The sequence below is a fragment of the Alnus glutinosa genome, chromosome 10, assembly GCF_958979055.1.
Source record: "Alnus glutinosa chromosome 10, dhAlnGlut1.1, whole genome shotgun sequence".
In the NCBI taxonomy this organism is placed as follows: Eukaryota; Viridiplantae; Streptophyta; class Magnoliopsida; order Fagales; family Betulaceae; genus Alnus; species Alnus glutinosa.
In genome coordinates, this window is record NC_084895.1 from 5,557,557 (window position 1) to 5,584,600 (window position 27,044).

The following is a 27,044-nucleotide window of genomic DNA, read 5'->3' on the forward strand; positions in this document are numbered from 1 at the left end:
AAGTACAGAATTATGAAGTGTTTTGAGAGTTATTTTATCTGAGACCTTGCTTCCATTTTTGATATCACTTCTACTACTTTGTTTCCTTCTTTACTTACCTTAATTAGGCTTTAAATCCTAATTAAAACGATCCGTACCCTTTTTGTTTGATAGGCCCAAGCATGTTAAAGTATATATGACAAAGTGATAAGTAAAATGCTTGTGCAATGTTTTCCTCATTGAATTAAAGCCTACTAATTGTTGATTAATTTATTCAATTGTGTTGGTGTACATGATTACACAATCTTAATGTGATATATAAAATTGTGTGGGTATACATTTTGCAAGCCTGATCTGATTTTTCTGTTCATAATCAACCTTTCTCGGTCTAAATTTCTTTAAAATTAGACTATAATAAGTCATTTGCTTATAATATATGGTAGTTTAACAAATTTTTCAAATGAGACTGAGAAATCACTAAATTATTTTAGACATGTCTATTACAATTGTACAATTAGTTAGTTACAACTTAACGTAGAACAGAGCCCAATGAAGTCTACGAAGAAGAAAAACAGCCAAGACCACCTGTCACTATATATAATAATAATATAATCAATTGGTCAAGAAATGTTGACGTCTCTTTTTTTTTTTTTTTTTTGCCACTCTTAACCGTGATCAGTTCAACTAGATTTCGTCGTGTGACGAACTGCAAAAAAGAGAAAAGACAATTCTCCCATACATGCTACAAAAGCTTTAGAGGAGGAACTTCGTGTGACTGCTCGATCTGCTGATCGAAGAAGGCCAAAATGCATTTAAAGCAACGAAAGCCTATTTGATAAGAAAAGAGGTGAAGAGAGCAAGAACAGGGAGTGATGGTCTCCAATGGAGGAAAGAGGTAACACTGAACTTTATGACATGTGATGATGGGTAAGCCCAAGTTTGAGGAAAAGAATATTTAAAGATGAGTTCGGAATTTGGATGAATGAGCATGAGAAAAGGTTAAGACAACGTAGAAATAATCAAACATGTGGTAGAACTTTTCTCAACCGTTTAAACCTTGTGTGATTAGAATAGCCACCCCCTACCAGCCAAACACCAATTTTCTTTCTTTTTCTCTTTTTTTTTTTGGGATAACTTCACAAAAGGGTACCCAACTATACCGTTTTTTCACTTAAGGGTACCAATGTAGCAAAACGTTCAATCGAGTGTATGAAGTTATCAAAACCGTTCAATGTAGGGTATTCTGTCACCCTCCGTTCTAAATCGATGACGGAGGCCAAAACACGTGCGTTTCACGTGATATTTTAGCCTCGAACTACCACTTTTGCCCCTCATCTAAACGATCAAAAAGACCCGTTATACTCGAACTCAAAACACACTCTTCTTCCCTCCCAACGCAACACAGCAGCCGAACTGGAGAGATCGGGCTCTCAAACATTTTCGTCCAACAACATCGTGAAAAGGTGGGTTTTTATTATTGGCCATTATCCTCCTAAACTTCACTCCTATTTTCGTTCATGAAGGAGACGGGTTTTTATTCTTGGCCATTTGTGCAGTTACGGCGCCGGGGTGAAATGGAGCCTATGTCCGACAGTGAGTCGACAGAGTCCAGATCAAACAGTCCAGTATGCAAATGTGGAAAGACATCATCATCTTGGACGTCGTTCACCCTAAGTAATTTTGGTAGGAGGTTTTTTTCATGTGTAGATTACAAGGTAAGAGATTTTCCCCAAAGTTTTTCCTTTTGGTTTTCCCCAAAGTTTTTCCTTTTGGTTTTCCCCAAAGTTTTTCCTTTTGATTTTCTCCAAATTTTTTCCTTTAGGGTTCTATCTCTGAGTTACCGTGAAATGGGTTGATTTGATTTTATTTCCGATTATTCAGAAACCAGAGGTGAGATGTGATTATTTTAAATGGCGTGATCCTGAAATCTGTGTCTACGGTCAGAGTGTTGTGTCGAGATTGAGAGATTGGCACGAGAATCTGAAGGTACTGAAGGCCGAACATGAAATGAGTCGAATAAATAGGTTGGATGAAGTTGGAAAATACAAGAATGAAGTTGAGAAATGCAAAGCTGAAGTTGAGAAATGCAGAGCTGAAGTTGAGAAATGCAGGGCTGAAGTTGAGAAATACAAGTTCAAACTACAGAGACAAAAGGATAAGTCTCGGTCAGTAGAGAGGAAGTACCAAATTGCAATGGTCTGTTCATGGGTGATGTTGATGTGGTTGCTGGTATATCCTTCGTACAGCAGAGAGTTTCTTCCATTAAGAATGATGTTCCAGTGAAACAATTGATCAATTGTACGATGATCAATTGATCAATTTTGTTGTTGATCAGATGCTAATGTTGTAGTTGTAGTATTTTGTAATGCTCTGAACATTTTGTAGTGCAAGATTCTGTAATGTTCTTGTTAATATTGATGTTGTTGACATTGTATGGTGCTTGGTATGGTAATTCATTATGCACAATTCAATTATGAGCAATGGTTGCAAGTGGGCAGCAAATGGGCATAAGCAAATATGGTACCAAATTTTGTAGCATCTTTGGCCACAACTTTGGTACCAAATTTGACCACAATCCTCATATGCTTGAGCATTAACATTATGCACTTCTCTTTTCCTTTTGTACCAAATTTTGGTACCAAATCTGCAAAGGGGTAGTAAATAGGTACCAAACTTTGTTGCAAATTTGGTACCAAATTTACAAAATAGACAGTAAATCCACCACAATGATACCCTGCACAAATCCACTTGATACCATAACCTGCCTAATCAATTTACAACAATGGTTGCAAGTGGCCAACATAACCAAATTTGGTACCAAGTTATGCAGTAAATACTTGGTACCAAACTTTGTTGCAAATTTGGTACCAAATTTACAAAATGGACAGTAAATCCACCACAATGATACCATAACCTGCACAAATCCACTTGATACCATAACCTACCTAATCAATTTACAACAATGGTTGCAAGTGGGCAACATAACCAAATTTGGTATCAAGTTATGCAGTAAATACTTGGTACCAAATTTTGTTCCAAATTTTACCACAATCCTACACAACCAAATACTTCCATACCATAATCTGCATAACCAATTACTTTAACATAAATCATCACACTTTAACTTTCCATGTTCATCACACTTTAACATAACATAACTAGCAAACTTGTTCATCAAACTTTAACATAACATAACATAACATAACTATCATCACACCTTAACATATGTCAACATAATAATAAACCATGTTCAGACTCTCCACATCTTTTTCTTCCCTTTGTCATTCTTCTTTGCAACTCCTTGTACTTCTGGTTGAGGAATGACAGTGGATGCAGCAACCAAATTGTGCATGTCGAAATCAGGGGGAGCAACTCTAAAAGTGATACCAGTTGCACTTCTGGGAGGACCCCATGAGCATGCTAGTCCACCCCCTGGAACTTTCGGTGGTCCAGCAGGGTTTCCAGTGAGATAGACAAGGAGTTTTCCTTTGCTCTTGTGCATTCCTGTTTGTAAAACAGAAGTTCTCAACCTGCCAGATATTCTTGTCCTGGTGGCCAACCCGAGATTGCTCTTTTGCCCCCTACCTTATGCAGTAGCAATGCCTTCACCCTGACTGCTTGCACCCCTTCCTCTTGTGCTCCTTTGACCTCGACCTTGTGCAGTAGTTGTACTGCTTTCACCCCTTCCTCTTGTCGTATTTTGCCCTCTACCTTGTGCAGTTGCAATGCCTTCACCCTGACCTTATCCTTCCCCTTCACTGCTTGCACCCCTTCCTCTTGTGCTCCTTTGACCTCGACTTTGTGTAGATGCACTGCTTGCACCCCTTCCCTGACCTTGTCCAGACGCATTGCTTGAACCATCTTCTCTTCTCCTCTTTTGCCCCCTACTTCCTGTTGGGTGAGTAGGATTACCAACACATGGGGCGCTGGATGTGGCACTGGATGGGGCACTTGGCATTGATGCAGTAGATTGGGCCACAGATGGGGCATTGGATGAACCATCCAACTACAAACAAAATCAAATAAACTAGTTAGTAAACAACATTGAATAACATACAAGTTTGCAATCATAAATATAACACAGGAAACACTTACCCTGTCAAGATTGCAGTCAAGATCTGCTGCATGTTTTCTATAGAAATTCCGCCTACGTTCTTGTCTTTCATCATGTCGCATCCTCGCAGTGCATGTTCTAGTATTGTGACCATATTTTTTGCACATCCTACATTGGTTCTTCGTACCACCCTTTCTAACTGTGTAGGGATTTAAGGTCTCATCAGCCCCTCTGTTCCTCAGTTTTTTAGGTCTTCCCGAAGATGCCCTTGCCTTAGGTGGTTCAATGATGGGTTGATTTGTCCTAGCCCACTGCTCCTCACTGGGTACAAGGTAGATGATGGGTGTGTATGCCTTTAGGTACATCACCTTGCCAAAGTATGGGCTCAGATAATCCTCAGGGTTGCCTCCACCATGCCATATTGATGAGATGGCATGAGCACATGGGATACCAGAAACATCCCACTTTCTGCACCCACATGTCTTGGCAGGTAAATTCACAGCATACCTTCTACCCCTGCACTCGACCTCAAATAAACCATCACCAGCAAATGTTGGTGTGCAATGTCCGGCCTCATCTTCTTCTATCTCCAACTTCTCCTTAATTTTTGGCCCAACATTGCCTTCCATCGCAGCTATAATTTCTCTTTTCCGCTGGTACCTTCTCATCAAACTTGTCCTAATGCCTTCCAACATTACCAGTATGGTCTTATCTCTGAACTTGATGATCCAAGAATTGAAGCACTCGGCCAAATTGTTGTGTAAGAGGTCACACTTTGCATATGTGTTGAACCATCCCCTACACCAAGTTGCAGGGTCAACCTTCGAAAGGTACTCATAGGCTGGCAGATTAAGGCCCTTAAGCTCTTCCATTACAGCATAGAACTCATTCTGTGTGTAAGATGCAGCAGCTCTCCACAGCAAGTCCTTTAGTAACACCCCCCAGTGACCGTCGTTCCGAAAATTGGTGTACAAGTGCCGCACACATATCCGATGCTCAGCGTTAGGGCACACCTCCATAAGACTTGGTACAAGACCCTACACACATGAAAAGCAAGTCAAACACATAGAAAATACCACATAATCTGGAATGAAATGTCCAGCATAAAAAGCATAAGTGGAAAGATACCTTTTGTCTATCTGAAATAAAAGTCCATCTACGTACACCACTGGGGCGAAGATCAGCCAATAGTGCCTCAAGAAACCATGACCAGCTATCCTTGGTCTCTGCCTCTACAACTGCCATGGATATTGGATACATGTTATTATTGGCATCCCTTCCAATAGCTGCCATTAACTGCCCCTTGTAAACCCCCTTCAAGAAACACGCACCAAGGCCTATCACAGGCCTACACCCATCCTTGAAGCCATTTTTCATTGCTGCCAAGGATATGTACATCCTTTGGAATCTACATGGCATTTCGGGCATAGGTCTCTCAACCATCAAAATAACACAACTCCCCACATTTGTGCTTCTGATTGTCGCGCAATAGTCCCATAGACGATGGTACTGCTCACCCAACTTCCCATAAATCACCTCTTGTGCCCTCTTCCTAGCCCTATATAGGGTACTAGGATGGATCTCAACATTCCATTTCTTCTTCACCTTCTTCTTCAGGACTTCTACAGGCATGTTCGGTTGATCTCTAAAACTGTCCAAGCACCACTCAGCAATCCACTTGGAAGTAATCAAATGATTCTTGTATTTCCGAGCACATGTATGTTTGGGCCTAAGTGAAATCAACATGAATGTGGCCTCACCCTTCAACTGTCTTCCATAAACCCTATATTTACAATTCTTTCTCTCTACACACTGCAATTACTTTTGATTTAGAATTCTTTTGGTAAACTAAGTCCTTCCCCTTCAATATATTGGCCTGTTTAATAGCTTTTCTGAAATCATACACACTATCAAAAGTATTACCTTTCTGCAGAGTCGGCTTCTCAAAATCAGATTTTGAAAATGGTACCCTCTTGGTGACACGCGGCCTTTTTGAAGAATCCGGCTCATCATCTCCACTAGTATTATCGGGAGTGATCAGTATACCACTCCGAGACACATCGGAAACAGGCTCATCCTCACCCTCAACCACACCCTTACCCTTACCCACACCTTGTGCAAACTCATCTTCAGCTGCAGCTAAAACTACTGCTACTTCTGCTTCCAAATCTTCTTCTACTACGTGTGATGGTTCTCCTACAAACTCTTGATCTACTCCTACATCTTCTCCTTTGACAAAAGCTCCTGCCTCTCCATACCCCGTATCAGCATTTACTTCTAAGGCGCCCGAGTCATCACTTAGAACCTCATTCCAAAATGGATCTCTCCTATATACAGTATTTCTCTCATATTCTTCTTCATATTCCTCATCAACACTTTCCTCTCCTCCAGGTAAATCTACAGGTACATCATACAAAATAAACCCAACCACATATAACTCTGCTACTCCATGACCAATGTGGTGCCCCACCATTTCAATGACATCATGGTCAGAAGACAGAAGCCGTAGCCCTTCATCTAGACTCTTGTTAGGTATTCTGTAATAAATTAGATCACCGGGACTATACCCATAGCACTTAACTACAGTCTCCACCTCAAAAAAAGACAGCTCATCTTTGTCATACAGGTCAGGGTAATTTGTTACATCCCCACCAACATAGGCTACCCCATTTTCCCTATTAAACCAACCTCCGTGGTGCACCTCAAACATAAGACATTCATTAAACATTATGTGTCCTACAAATTGACCAAAAAAAAACTAAAAATGAACAAGTTTGAAAATTCAATGAGCAGACAAAAAGAAACGAATAAGACACTACAATATTGCAGTCACTAGATAAAGTCATTGGGACCACTTCATCACAGACAAAAACAAACCAGCACATTGCACAGTCATTAAAAAGACCCACGGGACCACAAGAGTAAACAAAATTCAGAGCAGCACATTGCACAGTCTTACCGACCCAGCACCAATCACAACACACCCCAAACAAGATACTCACAACATAAGGGACCACAAAATGTAAAAAAATATACCTTTTTCACTAACATAAAAACACAACCAGATGTTGACAGTAGCGCTAAACATGGTACCCAAACAAAATCAACCAGATGTGAAAACCCCCTCAACTACAAACATGATGTTATTAACATACAAAAATCACATAACTGAACCGGATTTCACTAACCCATTAACAAAATAGTAAACTTTGACAGATTACGGTTACATAAATAAACTAAAATATAAGTTAGGGTTTAGGGTTACCTTTCTCAACCCTTTGTGTATTTCACTTCTGTATACAGCCGAAAGCCGAATCGATTTAGAACGAAATGCACCAGATTAGGGTTCTGAGTCGCAAGAAGGAAGTGGGTGAGTTGTGTTCGAGGGAGTAGTTGCTTCGAGTTGTGAAATTTTTTCGGCCGATTATTCTCAAGTTTAAAAAATCCGAACGTTTAGATGAGGGGAAAAAGTGGTAGTTCGAGGCTAAAATATCACGTGAAACGCACGTGTTTTGGCCTCCATCATCGATTTAGAACGGAGGGTGACAGAATACCCTACATTGAACGGTTTTGATAACTTCATACACTCGATTGAACGTTTTGCTACATTGGTACCCTTAAGTGAAAAAGCGGTATAGTTGGGTACCCTTTTGTGAAGTTATCCCCCTTTTTTTTATTAAAAAAATAATTATTTTTTATTTTTTATTTTTAGGGTTAATTTTTATTATTTTTTTTAATTGAAAAATGACACGTGGAATGAGTAATATGGAGATATTTCGTTAAATTTGACATTTTTTAAAGGTTTTGATAGTTTGGGGAGCTAGAGTCGGAGTGTTGACAATTTGCGGGGCTAGTTGCAAAACGACTGGCAGTTTGGAGGGTTAAACTGTAATTTTCCCTTAAAATTCTCAAGAATCACAACTAAAGCATTAACAAATAATGTTCTTCACAAAAAAATTCATATGTATACAATTTTTTTAAACCAAAATACTATTAAATCAACACTTATCTTAAAAGTTGAAATTGATCGGAATAGGTAAATTTAATCATTTAATCAATATATTAACACTCATTTTCACGTGTGGACTCAGACTACCTTTTAATAGATGAAACCCAAGCACGTGTAATATTTAATTGAAATGTGAGGCGAATGACTAAAATAAGGTTCGAACTCAAGGCCTTTAGGCTCTGTAACCATATTAATTAAGCTACCGTTCATCCCAAAAATTTAAGCTGAAAGGAAGAGGAAAATTAAAATATTTAATTAATACTTTAACAAATACTAAAAACTCCTCCAAAAAAACGTTATCAAACACCATCGAATCAGTTTTCCCAAAAGCTATAGGGTTCCAAAAAAAAATCATTAGGAAGGTAATCCTTGAAAAACAAATGAAACTTTTTATCTAGATACAAATCTCTAGTTTATAAAAGTCCTGCAGAGAAGGGTATATCAGTATAAGGCAACCAAGTATCCCCCATTGTGAAATTAAAAACTGTAAAATTCAAAGCCTGTGAAGCATTCATCAAAGTATAACCAGGCCAATTTACTCTCATTCTCGTATCTGCCCCTAGCCCACAATTCTCAAACTCCCCATAATAGAGTGTGTCTAATCCAAAGGTTCCATCCCATTCCAACCATCCGACGGGATGGATCAAACTGCCAATATACGATTGCATGTACACGGTCCTTGAGTGATTCTTCCATGGTCTCCCCAGATAATTTAAGGTTGAGCTCATCTCCATTGCCAAGTCTGGTGCAGCTTCAATTGTGCAGTTGTGGATTGATATACCTGTCAAAAGATAAATTAGATGATTAAATTCATTCATTCCTATCAGCTTAAACTTTTAGGATAAATAGTGATTTATAACATGATTTCAGAGAAAAGGTCGTCCTATGTTCGAATCTTCTCCCCGTCAATTTACCCTCAATTTCAATTAAATATTACACATTTTGAGTTTTACTTATTAAATGAGAGTTTCAGCCGTGAGGATCCCCATTCTAAAATTATGTGAATCATGCCGTTCTTTGCATTGAACAGCTTGAAAAATGTTACCAATTAAAAATGTTGCACATTATCAATAAGAATTGAGTATTGAGTATGTTAAAGCCAAATAACAGCTTTTGGCTCCAAGCTTTTCTACAACATGAAATGCAATAACCTAATAAAAATATATTCATTTTTTTTAAGCCAATCAATGCAATTAATGGCCTAAATTCACATAATTTTAGAATCTACAATTTCAAGAGATCTTGAACTGTTTCAACCCACACGTGATGGTGAGTGTTATAATATAAATCTATTTTTTCCTATTAGCTTAAGTATTTAGAATAAGTAATGATTTAACAATACCGGTGTTTTGATTTGGGTCCGACCGGCCTTGGGCTGTGAAGGCATTCTTTTGACCGGCCATTGGCTTCCTGGCAAATAGATTGCAGCCCTGGAAGACAGCAGCAGCATTTCCAAAAATGAAATCTACAGTTCCATGAATTTCACATTCTCTGTAGAATTGTCTTTTAGAGTGAACATAAAGAGTGTCCTGGTAGCCTTCAAAACTACAACGGTAGAACGTGGAGAGGTCAGCAATGTTCCTTAGAGCTACTGCTTGGTACTTCTCTGGACCAGCCGTGTTCCTGAACGTTACATCTACTGCTATAAATCGGTCTCCAGAAATAGCTGCATCAATGCATATATACGTTAATTAGTTCAATTGTTACTTATGACCAAGTTATATATATATATATATATATATATATATGAGATCCACATTCACAAAGCCTTCATTCATGTCTACTATAATCCACAAGTTATGATTGTTTACGTTTAAAGGAGGCAAAGAGAAAATCTTGCAAATATATATCGAAATGAAAGGAAAACTCTAGTGGCATTATCATAAAATTAGAGCCAAAAGTTTTTACATAACTCGTTAATCTAACAAGAATCTAACATAAAATTCGCGGCATAGAGTTAAGGGTCTGACTCGTTTAAATAAATGGGTCGGATTAAAGTCTGACCCGTTTTGTAATGCTATGTCTTGACCCAATTTGAACCCAACACCGGACATTTAGTGTATGTTGTCAATCTTTTACACTATCTCTGCAAGCCCTAAGGTTGAATGATCTGACCCGTTTAATTAAATTGATAAGATTAGAGTTAGCTTATATAGTCTTATACCTATGTCTCGACATGACCTGAACCCGATATTCGACATTTAAGGCATGCAATTTTTTGACACGATTCATGATCCCAACATGAATCCAACACGAAAATAGCAGGTTAAGGTTGAGGGATCTAACCAATTTAATTAAATGAATCAAGTTATGATTAACTTAGCAATATAATTTTATAACTATATACATTTCGACACAAACCGAACCCGACACGTAAACAAGAATTATCACCAAAATTATAATGAGATCCAATAATGTTAATTTGGGAATGGTTTACTTACCAAAGGTTGAAGAAGTAAAAGTAGTCCAGCCATCAATTACACTATGGTTTCCTGTGATGACAGTCCGGTTGATCCCATCTCCAAGCAACATTATATTCGTCTTATAGGTCGGCACGTCCACATACTCCTCGTAATATCCTTCTGTGGCGTAGATCACAAAATATCCATCTTCGGGCTTTAAATTATTGGGAGCAAATGCGACGGCGTCGGAGATGGACGTGAAGTTATCGGTGCCATATAAGCCGACAGTCACAGTATCCTTAATAAGAATGCCATTGCTTTCTACCGAAGCACTCAGAATCCGTTCCTTTTTCTTAGGGCAATTCGTTGATTTTTTGCAAGTGGTTTTCCGTAGATCCTGCAATAAAATATTGTCAAATAAAATAAATATACTTTTCTCATTATATTTGAACAATTTCCTTCCTCCTTTTTTTTTTTTTTTAAATGAATACAATTTCCTATTTTCCCTACTTTATATCCACTATTAATCAACAAAGTAAAGCATATATGTTGTCGAATTGGGGTAGTAGTCCTAATGCGGGTCCAATAAGAACTCTTTGAAAAATTTGGTCAACTAAATGGAGATAAGATTCTCATACCAAATTAAACACTAGACACTCCTAGCTCAAGTGGAAGTAGTAAACTCAATTCAGGTTTGACTCACTACATTCTTGAGGCAGAAGGTATATTTTTTTCTTTCAAAAACTAATTTAGGCATAAGAGACGTGTTGTTTACACCATACCAGAAACTGTCTCAAAATATACCAACAAGGTTACTATAAACCAAAGGAAAAATATTTCAGAATCCTGTATCAACATTCTCAATTTTACCTTTTACACCTCAGCTTTTAATTTTATCAATTTAATATCTAATTTTACTAAGATTTTAAACCTATTATATTTAAATATTAAAAAAATAAAAACAAAAAAAACTAGGGCCTTCTTTCTCCAACAGCTTCATAACCATTATTTTTTCTTAGCAGATAACAATTATTTTCATAATAAAGAAAGCTTTATTGTAAATAAGATAGTATGGGCGGAGCTATCAATTTTTTATACAAGTTCAATACAAAATTAACAGGTTAAGGTTAATGGGTTTGACCCGTTTAGTTAACGCGTTAATTTTTTTTTTAATTAAAAAAAAATATTAGTTAGAGCAGCAATGGAAACGGATCTCAAATTGAAATTACACAGTGAACTTGCAACCCCTCCTAATAAAAGAAATTCAATCGATCCGTTGCTACCCTCGCAAGAAAGCAGAATGCCTGAAATCTTCTTATAGAAATTCGGGCACATTACACTACTAACGCTATCATAATCTTAATATTATTATTATAAAAATACTAATAATTATTATTATTATTTAATTTTTTTATCTGGTCCCAATTAATCTATCATTTAATTATTCCCGTACGTGCATTAAAACAAGATAAACAAAAAGAGCAAGGACTAAAAATTGTTTGCCTTGATGAGACTTTCAAGCCGTTCACGGACCGGGTGCACCATCGCCGGAAATCCACCTTCAGGCCTCTTTCTCCGTTGGTTTCGTTTCAGATTCTGATCCAACGCATGTGTCACCAACCCAAGCGACACGCTATACAGCTGAGTCACGTTGTTCAGCGGCTCAAACAACGCGCTCGCAATGCTGCTCTCGGAATCCTCGAGCCCGTCGTAGCACGTCTGCTGGTTCGTCACTATCGCGCTCAGCAGCGTATGAACTTGCTCCCCCACCTCGTTGTTCAGCGACTTAGCCGACTTCAGCCCCGCCGAGATGGACTCCAAGTACTCCACGTTGAGCTGGGACAGGTGGCGGCAATCGTCCAGCGCACCAACCTCGGCGTGGCCCATTGACGACCTTCGCTTTTGGCTGAGGTAGCTGTCGATGGCGCTCGACATTCTGCGTGCTTGCTTGTGGGATTGCTTCACAGAGAACTTGCCGTAGCGGTAGGGATCAGACGGGGAGGAGCGGATGGTGGAGAGGATTGAACGGCAGAGCTTCGGATAGGGGGTAGACTTGCACGCAGCGGAAGGTGACGACTGGGCTGAGGCAAACAGAGCTAAGAAAAGGAAGAGAACGAAAGAGAAGACTAGCTTTGGCATTGTGATGGAGGTGGTTCACTCTGCCTGCTACTGCAACTGTGATTATATATATAATGGTGACGGGGTTTGGTATGTTGTTTATCAGCTTTATCGTATATTGCTTCAACTCTTCGGATGATTTTTGGTTGATCATTCTCGATCCGTAGTCCTCTATTTATAAATTTGGATTTGCAATTATAATTGACTTAGGAAATAAAATGGAGTTGTAGTAGAACAAGGACCGAAATCATGGATGAACCAATATTAAAACCACATTAGAACTAGAATAGGAGTTATAAAAGAAGTAAGGCTCCTAAGCCTATCCTACTATATGCACAGCCACCTATATATGCAGTACTTCCAGTCTTCCACGACGTTGAAGAGTCACCAAATTCTGTCAACCCCATTAATCCGGCCACCACGCCGGAAACCGCGTGGGCACGTCACGGTCAGAGATGGGCAGTGATCAGTTTTGTAAAGGATGTCCATGCATGGTTATGGTATCGTCCGTAGTGTGCTTAATTTGTATTTATTCGTTTTGGAGAATATTCTGTTCACTAAATGAATTGATCGATGGGAGACACGACATTCAATAAGACAGCAAAATTCCTAATTAGCCTACAGAACCCAAGTTCGCTATGGATTTGTTCCTTCTGTTTGTATTATTCATCTCTTATTTTTATTTTATTTTATTTTTGGTTTTTGGGTAGGCATAGAACTTAAGGGGATCTTGTATGGTAATTAATGATTTTAAAAATAGAAATTATTTTCAAAACATAAACTATATTGTTTTTCAAAATCATTAATTAACAAATAATTCTCAAAACACAAAATACTTCTCAGATATTTGGTAAACGATGGTAAAATTTTCCCCATAGAATCATGACGCTACATTAATTATTTAAAAAGCGTGTCACCATTAAAATTATATATATATCGTTAGATGCACTAATATCATAATCTGAATAATTAGATACGAATTTGTTCCTCTTTAACACAAATCTAACACAATTAAAATTAAATTAATGTACTCACAAAAATAAATAAATTAATGTGTCCAGAGAACATGCGCAGTACATTGTATCAAAGAGTTTCCACTTTCCACCACAAGATTCAGTGAATGGTATTGCTCTTTTTTCTTTTCTGATGTGATATGTATGTATATATGTTGTTGCTTTTCAATTATAATATAATACAGTTGGTAACTTAAGTTCCCATATATTCTCCACTAATAACTAGTTTAAGGCCCTATTAATATAATAAAATATGTTAAAGATTTAAATAATTAGTAATTTGAAATCGAATTGTATGTCCTCGTCCTCTGTTGTAATAACATGACAGTCATGCATTTTAAATATTAACAAGGAAAATGATTGAAGTATCAAAACTTTTATTATAACCTCTTATAATTAAACTCACGTAACAATTCATACATATACAATCAAGTGATAGTCCACTAAGTAGTTTAAGCCCCTCTTAATGTAATATAAAATAACGTTAAAGATTTAAATAATTAGTAATTTAAAGTCGAATTAGGTATGTCATTTGTTAGAGGAACATGATAGTCATGTGATTGTCAAAGTATATTGTTTAATTTGTATTTATTCGATTTGGAGAATATTCTGTTCACAAATCAATCGATGGGAGACCATTAAAATTATGAATATTGTTAAATCAATATACCATTAAAATTATGTATATTGTTTAATTTGTATTTATTCGTTTTGGAGAATATTCTGTTCACAAATCAATCGATGGGAGACCATTAAAATTATGTATATTGTTTAATTTGTATTTATTCATTTTGGAGAATATTCTGTTCACCAATCAATCGATGGTAGACACGGCATTCAATAAGACAGCAAAATTCCTAATTAGCCTACTGAACCCAGTTTTGCTATGGATTTTGTACTTTATAAAACTAACAGACATATATGTCTGTTTGTATTATTCATCTTTTATTTTTATTTTATTTTGTTTTTTGTTTTTTTGGTAGGCAGAGAACTTAAGGGGATCTTGTATGGTAATTAATGATTTTAAAAATACAAATCATTTTCAAAACATAAACTACATTGTTTTTCGAAATCATTAACAAATAATTCTCAAAACACAAAATACTTCTCAGATATATGGTAAACGACGATAAAATTTTCCCCACAAAATCATGATGCTACATTAATTATTTAAAAGGCATGTCACCATTAAAATTATGTATATTCTTAGATGCACTAATATTTAGGGACAGTAAAATCCACTTGAATCCGACCAACCTGATGTACCTGACCCACTCTGCCTCGAAAAATCACGAATTTCAAGGTTTAAAAATCGGTTACAGCTTGTTATTTTAAAATTCTTCTCGGGTCAGGTTGGAATTCAGTAATGATTTTCACGATTCTCATCAGCAACCAACCGACCAACGCCAGAAAATGTGATAGTTTGGGGGAAAATACAATTTAACCTCCCAAAACTATCACATTTTCTTCGGATGGCCCCCCAAACTACCAAAGCTTGCACTCTGGCCTCTCAAACTACCAAAACCTTTGAAAAAAATCCATTTTTCCCAAAATATCCCAATAATACCACTACTACGTGTGATTTTTGAATTAAAAAAAAAATAAAAAAAAAATTCAAAAAAAATATCAAAAAATTTTATAAAAATAAAAAAAAATTAACAAAACTTAAATTTTCTTTTTTTTTTAGAAAAAAAAAAATATTGCGATCGACCAGAAAACATACTGCTTCTTTCCAGCATTGTCATTGGGCATGATGCACCCCTGCAGCTTGGTAAACTCGTTCCCGCCTTTCCGAACGCGAACGTGACTAATTTTCTGTCATTCGATGTCTTGATCATATTGATCTTTCGAATGTTATATATGATTCCAATCTGAATTTTGTTTTGTTACAAACTACAAGCAAGTCTATCATCGTTACAGAAGACCTCGATCGGGATCTGGCGGAGAAATGGACGATGACCGGAGGGGTGTTGGGAAGATTGGGTCGCTGTTGGGAAATAACGCCACTCCAAACACCCATATTTTTCTTAAAAAAATAAAAATACGATTAAGAAATAAAATTTTAGTTTATTTATTTTTTTTGAATTTTTTTGAATTTTTTTAAATTTTTTAAATTTTTTGATTTTTTGATTTTGATTTTGATTTTTTTGATTTTTTTTTAATTGAAAAATCACACTTGGCATGGGTAAAATGGGGATATTTCGCCAAAATGAACATTGTTCAAAGGTTTTGTTAGTTTGTGGAGCCAAAGTGCAAGCCTTGGTAGTTTAGGGGGTCATCCGAAAAAAAAGGTGGTAGTTTGGGAGGATTAATTATATTTTTCCATATATATATATATAAATTTTTCCCTCGGAAACCCTATGTCCTCCTAAACTCTCAGATGCGCAGCGCATATGTCTCAAAAACCCTTCACTCTTCAATCTCCACGCTCTGCCTCCACATTCCAGCTTGCCGTCAAGCCATATGGGTCTCTCTCTCTCTCTCTCTCTCTCTCTCTCTCTCTCTCTCTCTCTCTCTCTCTCTCTCTCTCTCTCTCTCTCTCTCTCTCTCTCTCTCTCTCTCTCTCTCTCTCTCTCTCATCCTGGTTTTATAACATCAAGCCCTATCAAGCAAGGGATTCTTTGTCGAATTCTTTCAAGCCATTGTTGTTGTCATCAGGGACTAGCCACTCTCTCTCTCTCTCTCTCTCTCTCTCTCTCTCTCATCCTGGTTTTATAACCTCAAGCCCCATCAAGCAAGGGATTCTTTGTCGAATTCTTTCAAGCCATTGTTGTTGTCATCAGGGACTAGCCAAGGCCCCTCTTTCATCCTCACAATGTAGATTAACTTTTTCACCATTCACAACACAATATCCTTGAGATTATAGGTTAGCTCCACCACAGCTCCTCCATTCACATCAAAGACAAGTATGATGAACTAGCACAAGGGTATGAATTAAGGAAGACATGGAATATGTGGACGCCATTCAGGAATACCCAACCCCGCCCCAAACCAAAAAACTCAAAAGCTGACAAAAACAACATACACATCTCGAGTATCGGTCATCGAAATTGAAAATCGTTCACCACAGGTCGGTTTCAATATACTAACATTAAATTCTGATCATAACGTAAATGGAATGGATAAGTGTAATACTCGGGAAATATCATGCTTAGGTTAGTAATTTGTATTTAATAATATTTACGTGTGTGTGTGTGTATATAGGTATAAGACTTAATTAATGTTTGTTATAGATTAAATAGGATTGTGTATAAGTATATATGCATGTATAGAAATCAGATTAGTAAGGATATTATTAACCAAAGTCGATCAAGCGACTTTAGAAGCGAAATCGATCAAATATTAAATTGATCGAGTGACATAATATTTGCTAGTAAATGGGATCAATCGAGCGATTTTGGGTCGATGTCGATCGAGGGACTTAATTATTCAGTATGATGCAGTCTACGTGTAAACTACAAATGTCGATTTTCTACCTTTGATTCAAGAACCCATTTCGTGTTATTGGTCTCAGGAGATTAGAAACCCATCTAGTTAGTCTAGTTAGCTGGTTTGGTTCAAAACCGATGAGATTTGGTGCATTTATTATTCAAAGATATGAAAATCATATTTTAGAAGATATGGGAGATCTAGTTATTGTTTTCTCTAGCTGATGTGTTTTAAATCCGGCCATTGGAGCATCTGGCTATTGGCTTGATCTCAACCATCCAAGATTGATATATAAGGAATGCATGGATGATCAATTTCCAAAAAAGAAAAAAAAAACCAAATTCCAGCAAACACTCTCTCTCGTAAACCTGTTGTCTCTCTTTTCTGTTAGTACAGAAACTCTAAACTTAGAAATCTCCTTGTTTCACCATGTTTTCAAGCACCTTGTAATCCAAAACTAAGCCTTAATTACCCTCTTTTCATCACCAAATCAGTAAGAACCAAGTTAGAATCAACCTCTGTTTCTTTAGACAAAAAACAGAGCATCTATTGGTGGAGTTTTTGTTTGGACAGCAACCTCCCATCCTCATTTGAATCACTTTAGGATATCCTCAGTAAGTATCTTTTCCCTTAAAATCCTCAAAGAATAAATATTTATTTTGCTGTTTTTTAAACCATGATTTATTCCTCCATTGATGAAGTAACAATTATGTACTTATATATGTGTGCTTGTGTGTGAGTTTGTATTTGAAAAAGAGGTGTGTGGATGTGTTATAAAAATATAGGTGTATGTGTGTGCTGTACGGATAGGGAGTGCTTACAAAAAAATAAATAAGTTTATATGAATGTGTGTTAAGGATATGTGTTTTTGGTGTGATCTTTACTATAAGGGACGTGTATGTGTGTGTGTGTGTGTCTCTGTGTGTGTGTGTGCGCTTTATTAGGTGACACTTGTATTCTAGTTTTAAACTTAAATGTCCACTAAGTGCTATATATATATATATATATATATATATGTCAAAAGGTATTTTAGAGGGAGGTACGTTTAATGAAAAATGGTAACTTTAGTCACATCGTCTAACTATTTTTATTAGTAATAGATGTTGTCAATATTATGTCCAATTTGTATTTTATGCTGCCCATCTTCTTAGATAAAATATTTGTATGGGATACATAAGTATAAGATTATATTTATCATATTTAAATCTGTGGCCGTTGCAATTTCTGGAAAAATAGGTATAGTAATAATAATAAATATTTTCATAGTGCTTTTATTAATCTATTATTATTACATGATTGTAATTATGCAGTTTTAGAAGAAAATCTTTGGAGCAGAAATAGTAAGTATCTTTATACTTACTGAGGACGAAGCTGGTTGATTTTCCTATAACATTATGATTACTGTTTTATTTACTTGTTTGTGCATGTGACTTTGCATGTTTTATTATTTTTAATAATCTGACTTATAACAAGCTATTGGATCTAGATCCACAGTGGGTACATGAGGTTTCACAAGAGTTCCTAGGTTCTCGGTAAATGAGGAAGTACCCGAAAAGAGAATAATAAATACAAAAACTAGTATACCTAGGTCACCAGGGAAACCAAGGTTTCCAAGAGCCTAGGCTCCCAAAAAAAATAATTAAAAGTTAAAAGAAGGAAGCCCAGGCTTCAAATAAGACGTTAACCGTGCCTAGGCCAACAGATGAGTGGAAAAAGAAAAATACCTAAAACTCTACATTTAAAACTATCATACTACTGCTTTATGATTATGTTTATATTCAATTTATGTCTATGATTCGCGACCAAAGATTATATATTGCGTATACATGTAATTATAAAGCCATTGCATCATGTTGCATTTATTAAGTAAATCAACATTCATATTATTATGGGAAACAACAGACTCACTTTAGTATTTTCTATTGTTCTTTTCTTTCTATGTTGGGTGCCAACACAGGATATGAAGAGGAGGAATATCAAGACTATCCAAGCCCTTAGATGGATCCTAATACTAGTATTTGAGGCTAGTCTACCTCCTTTTTGGGAACTACCATATTGTAGTTCATTAACTTAGTTTAAAGACAATATTTATAATTTTGCAGTTATGTAATTATTAAACCTTAGATATTTTGGCTTGTATGACTATTTATGCTCTATGAGGCATGACTACTACTACTTTGTATAATTACGCTGACTTGCTTATTATATCTATTTTGATGTATTTCAATAGAAGCTCTGAAATGTTATTTAATTTCTAAGTCTGTATCATATTTATATATTTCGTTGCCAACATTTAACTCTGATGAGATAGTAATGTCACATGAAAATTCGAAAAAAAATTCACTTACGCTTTTTGTAAAAGCGGGGCATTACAATAAGATCCTATTCTATCCTAGCCAGCTACCATTACGTATAAATTAGGATAAAGTGCGGTATAATGAGCTCGTCTATACGGAGGACGAGGGTTAGACCTTCATCCTACATGGCAGCTTTATTATTATTTTTTATAAAAACAAAAAGTTATGAAAACGCATCACTACCTTTTCTTCCCCCCATTTTCAAAAAACTCATCCTCAAAATTTCAAAATCCTCTCAAACCTCACCCCATCTCCACCGGGCGACCACCGCAATTCGCCGCCCACCACAGTTCGCGGACTAGGAGCGTCGACCACCGCCACTCTCTCTCTACAGGATCCTAATCTTCAAACATCAATCTTCCTTTTCTCGCCCATATAAGGCTACCGAGGGCTGAATCCTAGCCCCCAAACCGTAAAAAATGCATATTTCAAGCGCTATCAACGACTTGTTAGTGGTAATTCCGCCGACCATTAGTTTCAGGTCCCCAAAATTCAGGCACTTCCTTTCTGTTGGATTCCCCAAAGTATGCTACCTAATCTTTTTTCTTGCGGCTCTTTATACGTGTTTGTTTGTGTACTATCAATCTCTTGTCCTGCGTTTGGTTTCTCAGAAAATGTGGGAAAGTGAAAGAAACGAAATTTCTTTCTTGATCTTTTCAAGTTTCTCTATTTTGGAGTGGAGGAAACTATGACTGATGGGCTTTTGAAATGAGGGGTTTGTTTGGTTGGTGAGAAATGCTAGTGTTGGGGATAAATTCCACTCAACCCGATCTAAGGAGGAGATAGACATTTACCAACTACTCCAGAGAAATCAGGTATCAGTTATATCAGTAAATTCGGATTAGGACTCTACTCCAAGTTGAATTGAAGTAAATAGTCATAATTCGATCAGTACATGATCTTATCCCCAAGGGAATTGGGATAGGACTCATGGTCCAATTAGATAAGAAGAATAATCAAATCAAAAGTCTAATAGGATATCAAATTAGAAGTCTAATCAAGGATCGAAGTCAAATTAAAACTCTAACACCAGTTCTAGATCAACAAGGAGCATGAATCCTAATTCAGGTTTGAGTCTACCTCTTTGCCTATAAATAAGCTCATACCCCAGGTATAAACAGAGACTCAATATTTTATGCATAGAGCATTATTTTCTCACAGAAGCTAATTTAGGCATTGGAGAGGACCCCCGAAAGGGTCCTTTAGTTTTTATTGTGTTGCAGAATTATTGAGAAGCGTGAAGAACATCAGAAGAACGTGCAGATTCACACCATACCGAAAACTGTACCAACAATTTGGCGCCGTCTGTGGGAAACGATCATTCATTCCTTATAAAAGAAAAAGAAGATCCAACATGGTGATGAACACACATTCCGGAAGCCAGACCAACCGACAGCCCCAAGCCCCACTGGAACCGGTTATTCACAATAATCCACCGCCTCCACCACCCGGTGGAGACTACGATCGCATAACAGCGTTAGAAGCTCGGATTGAAGCCTTAAATGCAAAATTATTGCGCAAGAGGCCGGGACAGCCCATTCCCAAGATGAACAGGGATGAGCATGAGCAAGAAGATCGTAACAGCAACACTAATCCTCGGAGGGAGGATGACCACCAAGGAGATTTGAGCAGAGTTATTGCCGACTTAGAGAGAAGATGCACATACATGGAGATGGAAAGGAAGGACAAAAGAAGATTCGTAGTTGTGGATAAGCTCCTAAGGGGTACAAACTCACCCTTCACCAGATGAGTAGCGGACTATCGACTACCCGAGAAGTTTAAGGTACCCCAAATTCTAAGTTATGCTGGAGACAGAGATCCTCTAGATCACCTAGAGAATTTTTGAGCTCATCTAGACCTTCATGAGACACTCGATGAAGTAGTGTGTCGGGCCTTCCCCCTTACTCTTTTGGGGAATGCCCGGGACTGGTTCAGAAAGCTGCCCCCGAATTCTGTTAATCAGTTCAAGGAGTTGTTCAAAATATTCGTAACGGAATTTCTAGCTTTCTAGACAAAGAAGAAGCCTTCGGGATATTTACTATCGTTGCACCAGCAAAGTAACGAGAGTCTTAAGGAGTTTATGGCCCGGTTCAACCGAGAGAAGGTTACAGTCGAAGATCCGACCGAGGATATGATCTTTGCTGCCATTTATAAGGGAATTTCACCCAAGGAGCCTTTGATGAAGAAGTTGGTCCGGAAGCAACCAAGTACATTGCAGGGCCTAATGGATAAGGTAGAAGAATTCATCAATCAGGAATAGACGTTGAAGGCTATGACCAGTTCTAGGCTACCCCAAGAGACAGCTCCAGAAAAGAAAAGGAAAGAATTCAGAAAAGCTGATGGGGAAGGGCAGAGGCAGGTAAAGAAGTTCAAAGATTACAACTTTACACATCTTAATGCCGAGATATCAGAAGTCCTTATGGAGATAAAAAAAAGACCCGGCGTTTCGGGAACCACAAAAGATACCAGGTAATCCTCCTTACAGGAATGCAGGCAAGTATTGTGATTTTCACAAACAAGCAGGTCATTACACCAAGGGGTGCGTAACCCTAAGGTTGTTAATAGAAGAATTCATAAAGAATGGCAAGCTGGTTCGGTTCTTGGGAGAGCAACGGAACCAGCCAGGAAATAACAGGCCTCGGAATCATCGAGACTATCAGCCCCTAGATCAGCAACCACGGGATTACTATCCTTGAGACCGTCCTCAGCTAGACGAGAGGCATTAGGAGAATGATCCCCGAGATGACATAGAAAGAATAGAGGACCGAGGAAGCAGAAGCCCATGGCATAGAGAGCCAAGGCAACAGCAGAATCTACCTGTGATCATGTAGAAAGAACTCTCGGGAATTTCAGGCTAGACTTTTATATTTAGCATTTATGTTTGCAAAGAACTAGAATTTTATTTTTAACTCAAACTAGCTATAATAAAAGACAGAAAATTCCCCAAATTTTGAGAATAAGTATTTTCAGAATAAAAGAATAGAGTTGACTTAAGCATCGGAGTGTTCCCGGTCTAGGGACCGGGAACCCGTTGATTTCGCTTCTTTTGCAGGCAAAAGCCTCTCGGATTAGTCCTAGCCGAGAGCAAGAAGAAAACCTCTCAGATCAATCCTAGCCGAGAGAAGGAAGAAAGCCTCTCAGATCAGTCCTAGCCAAGACCAAGAAGCAAAGCCTCTCAAATCAGTCCTAGCCGAGAGTAAGAAGAAAGCCTCTCAAATCAGTCCTAGCTGAGAGCAAGAGGAAAGCCTCTTAGATCAGTCCTAGCCGATAGCAAGGCAAAGCCTCTCGGATTAGTCCTAGCTGAGAGTAAGAAAAAAAACTCTTGGATCGGTCCTTGCCGAGAGCAACAAGAAAGCATCTTAGATCAATCCTTGCCGAGAGAAAGAAAGAAAGAGAGCCAGGGGGTCAAATTTAACCCTCAGGTTTTGCAGGTTTTTCAAAAGTTAGCCATTCCAAGAGACAGGGAGAAAACCCTAAGGAAAAACAAGAAGGTAATGGGGGTTAAGATTTAACCCTAAGGTTTTGCAAGTTAGTGGGTTTTCAGATGGAGACAAAGCTCAGGTTTCCTTAGACATAGAATTCTCATTATTCAAGCAAGCTTCAGATAAGGGAATTGGAGGATAACTGTTGGGGATAAATTTCACTCAACCCGATCCAAGGAGGAGATAGACATTTAGCAACTACTCCAGAGAATTCAGGTATCAGTTATCTCAGTAAATTCGAATTAGGACTCTACTCCAAGTTGAATTGAAGTAAATAGTCATAATCTGATCAGTACATGATCCTATCCCCAAGGGAATTAGGATAGGACTCATGGTCCAATCAGATAAGAAGAATAATCAAATCAAAAGTCTAATAAGATATCAAATTAGAAGTCTAATCAAGGATCGAAGTCTAATTAAAACTCTGACACCAGTTCTAGATCAACAAGGAGCAGGAATCCTAATTCAGATTTGACTCTACCTCTTTGCCTATAAATAGGCTCATACCCCAGCTATAAACAGAGACTCAATATTTTATTCATAGAGCATTATTTTCTCACGGAAGCTAATTTAAGCATCGAAGAGGACCCCTGGAAGGGTCCCTTAGTTTTTGTTGTTTTGCAGAATTATTAAGAAGCGTGAAGAACATCAGAAGAACGTGCAGATTCCCACCATATTGGAAATTGTACCAACAGCTAGGGAAAGGAAAGAAATATGGAATTTTTTATTTTTGTTATTATTATTTTTTTTTAGCCTGAAGGCAAGAAAAATGAAACCTTTGTATATGTGATTGATTTACTCTTTGGGTTTTTGTTTTAAGGATTTTTTTTTTTTTTTTTTTTTTTACTATGGTTTGTGAGTGTGTTTGCTGCCTTACCAGAATTTGGTGAAGGCACTTGTATATATAACGAGAACAGTTACAGATTGAGATTATCTTGTACAAGTGATTTTTATCAAGAATAACAAACAACAGTTACAGATTATATGCTGAATGCAATCGAGTGTTATCTTTTGAGATTTGATTGAACTCTTCCCATCTTATCAGTTGTTGTCGAGGAATGATTATTTATTTTGGAGTCTTCAATTTCTGTTGTATGAGAATGATTTTGTGATGCAGCAGATTGTGTTGATGGATAATCCTTATCATTTTCTATTATGTAAAATTAAACTTTTGGTATATGTGATTGAATAATTATTTGGGTTTCCGTTTTACCTTTGGTCTTGGGTTGCCAAGCTCAAATGTGCAAGGTTTGAGTCTTGGGTGGGTTTGAGTCTTGGGTGGCCATTACATTCAAATTACTGAAGGGTAGAACCGTATCCAAGTCACACCAAGACTCTACCTATATAGGTTCAACACTAGATAATGACCCTTAATTTTAGGTGCTTGATTAACTAAATAATTAAAAAGAACAGAGGAAAAAACAAAAGGTAACTATCAAGGCAATGAAGTTACTTGGACTAGACACTTTCAAGAAGTGATGTCTATTGACTAAATTTTTGTTGCTTTGAATGTATGTATCCACTAGTTGGTCCTAAAGATTAACTTAGAGTCTGTTTGTGATTGTGTTAAGGAGCTTAAAAAGTGTTTTTAGTACATAGAAAACTGTGTCAAGCAAAAATGTGTTTATTTGGTAAAAAACTTTAAAATCTTTAAAAACTTTTTTTTTTTTTTTTTTGCTCTAAAAAAGCCCAAAACTGCTTTTTAGGGAAGCTTAAAAATGAAGCATTTTCTATAGACATAAGCTCTATTTTCCTACGCAATCATAAATAGGCTCTTAATAATATATTTATTAGTTCCTTGTAAACAAAGATCATGATTTTGAAGATTAATTTAGGGAGAAATGCCAATATGGAGATATTGATTATGGGTGCAAAAATACTGTTAAGAACATTGCAACTTGTACATAATGGCATTTAGTTGAATACTTAAACCAAGTGGTATATAAATTATACTTTACATAGAGAAAATTCATATGTTTTGTTGCTGAGATGGTGTCTGGGAAAAGGAAAAGATGGTATTCATCCCTTCTGTACTTTTGATTTTAGAGGCCTCAGAATAACAAGTTTCCTTATAATTAAGCCTAATAAAACTATGTAGTTGTCTAGTTTGATTTCCTTTAAGATTGTATTTTATCTCTACTTGTGTGTAGTTGTCTAGTTTGATTTCCTTCAAGATTGTAATTTTTGGTTCTTGCATTCTATATGCTGGAGTATTTGTACAGGGTCACTTTGTAGACTAATTGTTGTGGTTCTATTTTGTGCGCGCACTTTGTAGACTGATTTGGATGGGCTGCAAGCTTGTTGATTTTATCTATCAGGGTCACTTAGAAGGTTTGAAGTTTATCTTGTTTTTTAAGTGCATGAGTGACACAACAATTGATTCTCACCCAACCAAAACAAAGCACCCGAAGATCATCGAAGCCGCTGAAACTGTTGACGATAAGATTATGAAAGTTGCTGAAACTCTTGACGATAAGATCAAAGACACTGATGAAGAGAAGGATGCAAGAGGAGTTAGAATAAGATGAACTTCATATACTCAAGATATATATTGTATTTTCAAACATTATGTAATCACTTTTTAAAAGTGCAGCTTTTTTTTACAGGATGTGATTATCTAAAATTGTCTAATTTATTAGAAGGCTCAAACTTGAGTGTTAAAAGTGGTGTTGATGGATTTAGGTTTATGAAAAAAAATTTGATGTGATAGAAATAAAGAATTCTCAAATTATATGAGGCGAATACAACTGGAGATAAATTGGCAAGTTGGATTTTTAAAGATCATAGTTAAATTTGATTAGATTGTTTAATACATAAATTTCATCATTTTCCTCTTTTTCTTGTAGGGTTTGCAATTTGTCAAATGGACTACTTTGCTTCATATTAACTTGAAAAAGAATCATGTTTTTGCATTAACCTAATGCATAAAAATCTAGAAGAAGTCGATCCACTCTGTTCCACCAATCATGCAGTTCTCAAATTACATTTGGCGCGTACATAACAATCAACATACAAATCTGAGACCCTTGATGTACAAGACACAATAACCAGTAACACAAAGCTCATGTTGCAACCTTGGCATCTTATCAATACACACAAAAAGAAACACAATACAATTTTAAACAACCCAACATGCCAATAAATATACTATTGCAAATTCATATTAGACCAATAAAAATGTACTACATATTTTAAAATGTAGACGTTGCTTGTTTATCTTCACCATGAGGCAAATGTAGACACTGCTTGTTATAAGAAAGGAATGTACTCTTCTAGAGCTGGCTTTTCAATAGTCAACACTCAACACGTTCTGTAGCTGAGAATTTGTAGGTGCACCTATACCATAAATTTCAACAAGAGATACAATTAGAAATAGATAATAACTATATATTGAAAACATGATGCCAAACATGCCAAAGTCGAAAAAAAATAAAAGGCCAATTTCAAAATCTAATTTATTTTAGTGTTATGCAGCAAGAACGCAGAATATATACTGTTTGTTATCAAGCTTAAAGGAATCTGAAAAAGAACACATATTTTTACTTCTTGTGGGCCTTTGTTGTCTGAGTCTAACCATTCAATCAATTGTATCATCAAAATCTATTCCTGAAACTCTACACTTCAATTATGCACCTACAGAAAAAACTCAACATTTGAGAGAAACCCAGCATAACACTAAAAATTTTCATCAAGTGAGGAGTGTCCTCAAATCGCTTAATCAACCATTCAGATGAGTGCATTCAAATCAAACTTATAATCATTCAGAATGCAAATGATGTTATTGACCTTAAAACACCCTACCAAAAAACTCCAAGCATGCCATATTTGTCACAATAGTAAAAACCAGCAAAACCAATTGTAGATAAAGTCTATAAAAAAAATTGGGCAGCGCATTTAAGTTAGAAATCAACATCATCTTAACCACACACTTCTCCAATTGTTAGCATAATCTTAATAACTATCATGAAGTCCAGATTATTTCTAGTTTCTACTTCAAGGATGAACATTTCGGTAGATGATCAAACACATAAGATTCTGTCTTTCTTACTGATCAAGCAATGACAAAATACATTGCAGGAGCAAACAAGCATACATTTACAAAAACAGAACTACAGTTAAATGCCATTTGTCATGAACCATAGTGGAAAAATTAGTAGGCTGTTTCTTTCTCCTAAAGCTTCGTATATATAACAATTAGATG

General features: G+C 36.7%; 3 protein-coding genes and 1 long non-coding RNA gene across 4 annotated transcripts in view; 1 reads left to right on the forward strand and 3 right to left on the reverse strand.

The window, feature by feature from the left end:
- LOC133880267 (probable pectinesterase/pectinesterase inhibitor 25) overlaps positions 1 to 27,044 on the reverse strand; it is a 51,873-nt gene that overhangs the window by 18,280 nt on the left and 6,549 nt on the right. The gene's annotated exons all lie outside the window — the stretch shown is intronic.
- On the forward strand, positions 1,116 to 1,918 carry LOC133879495 (uncharacterized). The gene is made up of 3 exons (XR_009902100.1): positions 1,116 to 1,442; positions 1,536 to 1,694; positions 1,861 to 1,918. It is a non-coding gene; the product is annotated as an uncharacterized LOC133879495 (long non-coding RNA).
- LOC133879762 (uncharacterized) lies at positions 3,230 to 5,897 on the reverse strand. Its single transcript, XM_062318539.1, has 4 exons — positions 5,162 to 5,897; positions 4,075 to 5,070; positions 3,814 to 3,985; positions 3,230 to 3,483 (listed from the first exon to the last, which is right to left on the reverse strand). Exons 1-4 carry the CDS (start codon positions 5,777 to 5,779, stop codon positions 3,230 to 3,232), a joined length of 2,040 nt encoding a protein of 679 aa, XP_062174523.1. The 5' UTR covers positions 5,780 to 5,897.
- Positions 8,417 to 12,621, reverse strand: LOC133880334 (probable pectinesterase/pectinesterase inhibitor 25). The gene is made up of 4 exons (XM_062319287.1): positions 11,948 to 12,621; positions 10,484 to 10,841; positions 9,385 to 9,708; positions 8,417 to 8,823 (listed from the first exon to the last, which is right to left on the reverse strand). Exons 1-4 carry the CDS (start codon positions 12,581 to 12,583, stop codon positions 8,456 to 8,458), a joined length of 1,686 nt encoding a protein of 561 aa, XP_062175271.1. The 5' UTR covers positions 12,584 to 12,621; the 3' UTR covers positions 8,417 to 8,455.

Coding starts and splice junctions, on each gene's coding strand:
- LOC133880334 (XM_062319287.1), bottom strand. CDS start 12,583: ATGCCAAAGCTAGTCTTCTCTTTCGTTCTCTTCCTTTTCTTAGCTCTG. Junction 10,842..11,947: donor GGCTTGAAAGTCTCATCAAG/GCAAACAATTTT, acceptor ATTTTATTGCAG/GATCTACGGAAAACCACTTG. Junction 8,824..9,384: donor GGACCCAAATCAAAACACCG/GTATTGTTAAAT, acceptor ATCTTTTGACAG/GTATATCAATCCACAACTGC.
- LOC133879762 (XM_062318539.1), bottom strand. CDS start 5,779: ATGTTGATTTCACTTAGGCCCAAACATACATGTGCTCGGAAATACAAG. Junction 3,986..4,074: donor TTGACTGCAATCTTGACAGG/GTAAGTGTTTCC, acceptor TTTTGTTTGTAG/TTGGATGGTTCATCCAATGC. Junction 3,484..3,813: donor AAGCAATGCGTCTGGACAAG/GTCAGGGAAGGG, acceptor TTTTACAAACAG/GAATGCACAAGAGCAAAGGA.